The 9,117-nt window shown below is 35.9% G+C and overlaps 1 protein-coding gene across 1 annotated transcript; it reads left to right on the top strand.

The window, feature by feature from the left end:
• Window positions 1-1,874: 1,874 nt before the first annotated feature.
• Window positions 1,875-2,816, top strand: LOC104985886 (olfactory receptor 9K2-like). Its single transcript, XM_010836278.1, has one exon. The coding sequence runs from the start codon at window positions 1,875-1,877 to the stop codon at window positions 2,814-2,816; it is 942 nt and encodes a 313-aa protein (XP_010834580.1).
• The last annotated feature ends 6,301 nt before the right edge of the window (window positions 2,817-9,117 follow it).

Here is a 9,117-nt window from a genome sequence, read left to right as displayed (position 1 = left end):
GTATTTGGAAATTCTGAGAGGAAGGGATTTCATTTTATTTTGACATTATTTTTTTCAGTATTTGTAGTTGTAACATAGACATTAACTTTGTTTACTCTTTTTAGAATGAAAACAATAAAAAGGCAAAAAAATCAGAATTCTGAGGCTTCTTTTTACAGAATATGCAAATTACCAAACAATATAAGGTAAGAGTAAATTTTAAAATGTGTGAGTTTTTGACAAATAATAAATCACCAACTATTTAACCATTGACTACTCTGGGAAAAATACTCTTCTTTTGTCAGATATAAATGTCTTTAGCTATAAACATTAATATTAGAATGAGTTTGTTAGGAATCATTTCAATTCAGTTTAGCTGCTCAGTCCTGTCCAACTCTTTGTGACCCCATGGACTGCAGCATGCCAGGGCTGTTCGGTCCATCACCAACTCCTGGACCTTGCTCAAAAGTTAAAATGATCTGGTCCCTTGACCCCAGGCAGGATTAAAGAAATATAAATAAGATACACTATTTTTCAAAAAACATTTCACAACTATTACTGTGTTTCCTTTCACTGTCTAAATAGTTTATACTTCCTCAGATCCTAAGAAAAATCTACTTAAAATCTTTCCCCTTTATAATTATCTGCATATTTAATTTTTGATGGAGCTGGTGAATAACAAAAATATATCAAAATGACATCATACCATTTTACTGAAAGCCATATTTTTCTCCTGCAAAATATTATACTTCTTTCAGATTTCTTTATTAAAGAAAAAGTTTATAGATTAAGAGCATGGATTCAAGAGCCAGATTTCTGGGCTCCAGACTTCAATTCTGACCCTAGTAGGTGGCTTTCAACATATTTTATTTCTTGGCACTTCATTTTTCTTACTATAAACCAGAGAATACAATACTACTCACCTCATATTATTGTTGTATATATTAAATGAGCTACTATGAAAGCATTTAGAAAAGTGGTCTATAAAAGATTCCACATAATGTTTGCCATTATTACTGTTGTCTAGGCACAGTCATGCACATAAAGGCCTGAGGAGAAGGAGTGATCTTATTTGAACTGTCTAGTAAATGTACTAATGATGACTATGAAATTTATATTCAAGATAAATAAGAATGCAATAAACAATTTATTCATATATATCTTTTGTTCAGTATCAATTTCTAAAGTAATTCTATGTAGACAGTGTAAATCTCTTTCTTAAACACTATGAGCTGTTAGCTGAGGAAATGTGAGAAAATTGCATTTATGAAAAAGAATTTGAGGCTTGTCTGAAATTTGAAGAATTTGAGACTCATGCATGAAATTCTAGCATGCAAGTGATAATAATTTTTGTGTTTGGTTGTTCACAACTTATTCTTTGTGAGTGTATAACTTACATCAGAATCCAAAGTTTCCATTACCCAGAAAAAGTAATCACAACCTTTAAGTAGTCTTAAAATTCAGTCATTTTCTTTGTATCTGCTGGTAATCTAAGTTTGCCAAGCTAAGTTTTACTAAACGAGACTACTGAAGCCCTTAATATCACCAAACCAAGATACCAAAATTGCTTCCAAATGTCATTTATTGAAATATTTGTGCTCTCACAATCAGTCTTATGACATTGCATTCATTGCATAAATCATAAATAGGAAATATAATCAGAAGTGATACTTGCAAACATGAAAGTCATTTGTGTTTGAAGGCACTGTATAAGTTTCATGAGGAAAAGATCTAATTCCAGCACTTGTATGAATTAGTAATTTTTAAGGTTAAAATAAATAATGATCATAGAATAGCTTTGTGACTCCTATACTGAAAGAGATTATTTGTAGCTAGGATGACAGCCAAGAGTTCATTTGTTTATTTTGCCTTGTACCTCTCAGCAGGTTTCTGCCATGGGTGACAGGGAAACATGCAACCACTCAGAAGTGACTGACTTCATTCTTGTAGGCTTCGGGGTCCGCCCAGAGCTCCACATTCTCCTTTTTCTCCTATTTCTGCTTGTCTATACCATGATCCTTCTCGGGAACATAGGCATGATGGTCATTATCATGTTTGATCCCCGGCTGAACACACCAATGTATTTCTTCTTAGGCAACCTCTCCTTCATCGACCTCTTCTATTCTTCTGTTATTGCACCCAAGGCTATGATCAACTTCTGGTCTGAGAGCAAGTCCATCTCCTATGCAGGCTGTGTGACTCAGTTCTTTCTCTTTGGCCTCTTCATTGTGACCGAGGGGTTTCTCCTGGCAGCCATGGCTTATGACCGCTTCATTGCCATCTGTAATCCTCTCCTCTACACTATCCAGATGTCAACACATCTCTGTGTTCAGTTGGTGGCTGGTTCCTATTTTTGTGGCTGCATCACCTCAGTTCTTCATACCAGCATGACATTTGCTTTATCCTTTTGTGCTTCTCGGACCATTGACCATTTTTACTGTGATACTCGCCCCCTTCAGAGACTATCTTGTTCTGATCTCTTCACCCTTAAAATGGTTTCTTTCACCTTCTCTGGCCTCATTGTCTTCCCTACCATCATAGTTATTATTGTTTCTTATTTGTACATTGTGTCCACAGTTCTAAAGATACCCTCCACTGAGGGACGTCAGAAAGCCTTCTCCACTTGCAGCTCCCACCTGGGAGTCGTGAGTGTACTGTATGGTGCTGTCTCTTTTATGTATCTCACTCCTGACACATTTCCTGAGCTCAGTAAAGTGGCCTCCTTGTGTTACACCCTACTCACTCCCATGTTGAATCCTCTGATTTACTCTCTGAGAAATAAAGATGTCAAAGAAGCGCTATACAAACTTGTGGAGAAGAAAAGTACTGTTCTGTGATTATTATTTCTCTTCCACTAATGAGTGGTGTCTGTTTATTTTGTACTCTTCTGGTCATCAATGAAAGTATTCTCCTCAGTATCATAGAAATATTATCAAAAGCTTTTAAAAGGTAATGTATCCTTTCCATATATTACTTTTTTTTTTTTTTATGTGAGCATTGTCAAACCTAAATGTCCTAGATATTGGAGATTATCTGGATACTGTAGAAGCATTTTTCATGGTGAATCTTCAGACTAATCTCAAATAAAATTTTATTTCACAAAATTTATTTCTATTTTTATGGCAAAGTGTTGGACACTATTTTAATATATTATTACAGTGGTTAAGGAATTATTTTGAATGATGTTAGTCTTTAGAATTGGTCCTTACCTTACACACAGCCCCTGGTTACTCAGACCATAAAGAATCTGCCTGCAATGCAAGAGATCCAGGTTTGATCTCTGGGTCGCGAAAATCTCAAGAGAATGAGTGGCTACCCACTAGTATTTTTGCTTGGAGAATTCCATGGACAGAGGAACCTGGCAGGCTATAGTCCATGGGGTTACAAAGAGTTAGGGACAACTAAGCAACCAACAGATTTTACACACAATTAATCATTGGACATTGACAAGAATGTCCATCTTACTTTTAAAGTAAATTATTTCTCAGTTTAATCACTAGTTTCTCTGGTATGTTAAATGGTGTTGAAACAAGCAGATTGCCAGTAATTTCTCCAGCAAAAATGGGTTTATTTGGGATCAGCAGATAATTGCAATTTGTGGTATGTAATCATGGCGAGCCACATGCAACTCTCTGCATGCCAAGGGAAGGAGAACAGTTTTATAGAAGGAAGAGGAATTTGGGAACGTTCTAGTGAACTGTCTATGGCTTTTTAATGGCTCAGTCTTTGCCAGGTAAGAAGAGTAATCTTCTTGTGGCCCTTCCAAAGGAATAGATCGAAGCCTGAAAATCCCAGCATCATCTCAGAAAACAAGCCCTGTTCCTGAATGAACGAGTTGAAGGCTAGCCACCTTAGGAGAAGCTGCCTCGGTTCTTCAGGGAACAGGCTGAAGGCTAATCAGTTTCCATTGAACAGTCTGATCTCAAATCACACCAAAGTGTCAAATGAGTACTAGCCTAAAGAACAACACCTTAACAAGAATGTCAGAAACTTTAAATAGACCTCAAATAAAGCCAGGAGGGCTTCAAAGGCAAAGAAGGTGCAAGCTCAGTTCCAGGAGAAAAACATCTGCAATACCCAGGGTTGGTGAGAAAAACACTATGCAACAATGGGCTCAAATGAGGGTACCACACTTGTTTGTTCACCTGCTCTAGAGCTGTTGGGAGTCTTCTCTGGTCCCTGAGGGAACCACTGAAATGACCTGAAACAAGTAGACTGCCAGATATTTCTCCAGCAAACATGGAAGAGAAGCACAGAGTTGCAGTTCAAGGTCTGCAGCCAAGGCCAGACACATGTAAGTTCCTGAATGACATGGGAAAGAAAACTCTTAAAGATGAGGAAAGAAAGACTGACCATGTCAACTACCAATTTCCATCTACCTCTATAAGGATTAAGTCATATGCTGGTATAGCTGCTGATTTTCAACAACCTCTGAAAGGAGTTAGGGTAGAGTGCAGAAATGAAGCATTCTGTGCTCTGGGAAAAACTGGCAGGACAGGTCTTCAGATAGATATTTTCAGGAGCCAATTTGATAAGCCCAGTTCTTGTATCTCCTAATATCTAGAAAGGCACTAAAATCCTTCATGATGACAAATGTTCCTTGTGACTAGCAGAAAACTTCTGCAAAAAATTTGTGCTTGATTGCATGTACTCCCCCTTCAACAAAATCACATACATATACTGACCATCTTTGGAGCAGTTACTCAGAGCTACCTGAGGTGCTGTCTCCCAGACTGTAATCTTCATTTTATCCCAAATAATATTTGACTAATGAGCCTCATGTTGTGTATTTTTTTAAGTTTTGATAGGTGCTATAATGAAAAGAGTCCTTGGCTTTTCATTGGCTGAATCCTTGACAGGAAAGAAGAGGACTGTTTGTCCTTCTCATAAGGCTCTGTTCTGTTGTAGGTGTGAAAGCCCCCCACTTTGGCTTTCAACTCTATTTAATTCAGGTTTCTGTTTACTAATTTTTTTTAACAATCATTGTTGAATTTTCACTTGAATCAACTATTTTGTACCTGTTCTATCAAGAGCAAGTAAAAACAAGATGAAACCAACAATAAGTAATTTTCATCATATGCATGAACTTGAGAAATTGTATATTGAGTGTGTCAGGCATAGGGGAGTGCTCTGAGGACCTTCTTGCTCATGGATCTTAATATAAAAAACAAAGTGGGAGATAGAGATATACAAATCTTTTTGAGCAATCATTTCCTTAAATGAACCTTCATAGTTTTTCCTGTATTAATTATTTAAGAAATATTTATTAAAAGAATAGAAGTCAGGCAGTTGTCAAAATAGAATATGATCCAAAATTTACTTACTATGGCTCTGTATCTTCATTTATTCCATTAATTTTATTCAATCTCTGTCTAACATATTTGATCTTGTAGCAGGCTTAGGTATGAATAAACTTTAGGGAATTTACAGTTAATGTTGGAATCAGATCACTGGACAGGTAATTAAAATCTAGAGATTTTATTTTATTGTTTGATGTATGTAAACAGTAAGCATGAAGATTGTAAAGTGGGATGCCTGAGAGTGAGCTATGGTCATCAAGGAAAGTCTTCCTATGGTTGCATGGAAAATATATTTGAAGGACGTAAGATTGGGGTTAGCAAAACTGCTTTATCAGTTTATGGTATTGATGGGGCTTTAAGTATGACAATGTAATTTTTAAAAGGCTTATTTAAAAATTATAAGTAAAATACACAGAACATAGAAGCTGATTAGTATGAGAGGGATGCAGCAAAGAAGGTGTGTCTCATCATTTTGAACCTGAATGATATGTGTGGTGATGATACAAACATAAAAATAAATCTCTTAGCAGGTTAGGAATGGAGGAGAATTTCCTTGAAAAGTAACATCTACCAAAAATCTAAAGTTAAGATCATATTTATGGTGAGAGAGCCAAAGCTTTCTTGATAAAATTAGCAGCAAGGCTAGGAAGTCCCCATTACAAAAACCTTTCAACAATCCAACTGTAAGTCTTAGCTAATGCAATAGACAAGAAACAGAAAGAAAAGTGGTATGGACTGAATTATGTTTTTCAAAACTCATATGTTCAATTCCTAACCCCATTATTATAGTGTATGACTATAGACTGGACCCTTGAACACACTGGTTTGAAATATACAGGTTGTCTTATACACAAATTGTTTTCAATAAATGTATTAGAAGTTTTTGAATACTTGAAAAAACTTGCAGATGAACCATATAGCCTAGAAATATTTTAAAAATTTAATAAAAGCTAGATGTGTCATGAATGCATAAACTGTATGTAAGTACTACTCTATTCCATCATTTATTGTCATAAAACATACACACATTTATTATAAAAAGTTAAAATTTACCAAAACAAATGCACACAAATACTGACAGACCATACCTGAAACCATTTCCAACTGAGAGAAATGTAAAAACAGAAGAATGCAATATTAAATCATAATTATAGGAAATTGATTGTAGTACATACTGTGCTACTGTCATAATTTTGTAGCTACCTCCCTGTGACTGTTGTAGTGAGCTCAAGTCCTGTGAGTATACACATAAGGCTCCACCTGACACTCCATGTGAGCTTCTAGTCTCTCCAATAAACTGGATACCACAATAAAAAGTGATCTTTCCCACTTCTTATATATTTTTCATCCTGGTTAGTGCAATTCCTTAAATATAAACACTATAGGACTCCTACAAAATGCCACTAGTGATGCTGGAAGTTCTCCTAAGAAGCAGAGAATAGTCATGACCTTGGAAGGAAAAGTTGAACTTCTTGGTACATTCAACTGATTGAGGTCTGTAGCTATGGTTGCCCATCATTTGAAGATGTATGAATCCTGTGTAAGGACTATTAATTAAAAAAAAAAAAGAAATTTGAGAAGATGTAGCTTGCTGTAGCTATTCCAATAGGCATGAAAACTTTGAACTTTTGTGAAATACTTTTATCTTGTATTAAAAATGCAGCTTTTATTGTGTGCAGGATTGCTATAAGAAAGACATATCTATAGATTCTAATACAATTTGAGAGAAAGTAATTACATGACAATGTAAAGCAAAAGGAAGGTGAAGGATCTAAAACTGGAAAATCTGATGTCAGAAAAGGATGGTTTCATAATTTTAGAAAGAGTTTTGGCTTAAAAAGTGTCAAGATAACACAGGAAGCATGTTCTGCTGATCAAGAGGTGGCAGATAAGTTCCCAAATGCCATTTAGAAAATCATTGAGGAGAGAGGATATCTGTCTGAACCAGGTTTTAATGCAGATGAAAGTGCCATTTTCTGGGAAAAAACTATCACAAAGGATATTTATTAGTGAGGAAGGGAAATAAGCACCAGGATTTAAGCCAGGAATGGATAGGCTCACCTTATTGTTTTGTGCAAATGTGTTCAGGTTTATGTTCAAAACTGTCCTTACCTATAAAACTACTAACCTCCAAGATTTAAAGGGAAACAATAAATGGCAGCTGCCAAATTTTGGTTGTACAGCAAGAAGGACTAGACAAGTACTCTTTTCTTTTCTGAATTGGTTCCACTAAGGCTTTATCCCTACATTAGGAAGCACCTTGCTGGAGGGGTATGTCTTAAATTTATTTATTTATTTTTGATATTTAATAGTGTCCCTGGCCACCTGGATCCCCATGAGTTAAAAACCAAAGGTGTCTACTTTCCCCCTGAACACAACATCTCTATTTCAGCCTCTACATCAGGGGGCATATGGATCTTTAAGGCTCATTACACACAATACTCTGGAAAATATTGTCAATGATATGGAAGAGAACTGTGATAGAGAGAGAACATCATGAAAGTCTGAAAGGATTATACCATTGAAGATACCATCATTGTTATAGAAAAAGCTGTGAAAGCTGTCAAGTCTGAAACAGTAAATTCCTGCTGGAGAGACTGTATCCAAATGTTGTATGACTTCACATGACTTACAATAAAGCCAATCAAGAAAATCATGAAAGGCATTGAAGACAGGGCAAAAAAAGCTGGTGAAGTGAGTAAGGTGTTTCAAGATATGGATGTTGGAAAAATTCAAGAGCTGATTAACACAACAGATGAATTAACAAAAAAATTGATTTATTTTTACTTCTGTTACCCTTGTTAGAGGAGATTGATCCAAAAAAATACTGCTAAGAGTGATATCAAGAGTGTATTGTGTATGCTTTCTTCTAAGAGTTTTATGATTTCAGATCTTACATTTGAGTTCTGAATCCATCTTGAGTTTATTTTTGTATATGGTATGAGAAAGTAAACCCTTTTGTATGATTCTTTTGCATATGGCTATCCAGATTTATCAACACCATTTATTAAAGAGTCTGTCTTCTCTCTATTGTGTACTTTTTTCTCTGTTATTGTTATTTATTGATGCATAAACCTGGATTTACTTCTGGGCTTCCTATTCTGTTCCATTGATCTATATGTTTGTTTTTGTGCCAGTACCATACTATTTTGGTTACTTTGCTTTGTAATATAGTATGAAATACAGGATCATGATATTTCCAGTTTTGTCCTTCTTTCTCAAGATTGGTTCAGCTATCTGGGAGCTTTTGTTCCCATATAAATTTTAGAATTACTTGCTGTCATTTTGTTTAAATATATCATTGGTAATTTGATAGGGATCACACTAAATCTGTAGATTGCCTTGGGTAGTATGGCTATTTGTACAATATTAATTCTTACAATTCAGGAGCATGACGGATATTTGTTTCTTTTGTTGTCTTCAATTTCTTTCATCAGTATCTTACAGGTTTCCATGTCCAGATCTTTCATCTCATTGCTGCTAAGTCACTTCAGTTGTGTCCGACTCTGTGCGACCCCATAGACGGCAGCCCACCAGGCTCCCCTGTCCCTGGGATTCTCCAGGCAAGAGTACTGGAGTGGGTTGCCATTTCCTTCTCCAATGCATTAAAGTGAAAAGTGGAAGTGAAGTCGCTCAGTCGTGTCCGACCCTCAGCGACCCCATGGATTTCAGCCTTCCAGGCTCCTTCATCCATGGGATTTTCCAGGCAAGAGTACTGGAGTGGGGTGCCATTGCCTTCACCCTTTTTATCTCATTAGTTAGATTAAAACTTAGGTACTTAGTTCTTTTTGAACCAAATATAAATTGAATTTTCCTTAGTTTCTCTTCCTGATAGTTT

Source organism: Bison bison, unplaced genomic scaffold, assembly GCF_000754665.1.
Source record: "Bison bison bison isolate TAMUID 2011002044 unplaced genomic scaffold, Bison_UMD1.0 scf7180017864062, whole genome shotgun sequence".
Taxonomy (NCBI): Eukaryota; Metazoa; Chordata; class Mammalia; order Artiodactyla; family Bovidae; genus Bison; species Bison bison.
This window is presented reverse-complemented; position numbering and strand designations above follow the sequence as displayed.

What these genes read in the sequence shown, in the direction of transcription:
- LOC104985886 (XM_010836278.1), top strand. Translation starts at nt 1,875, where the DNA reads ATGGGTGACAGGGAAACATGCAACCACTCAGAAGTGACTGACTTCATT.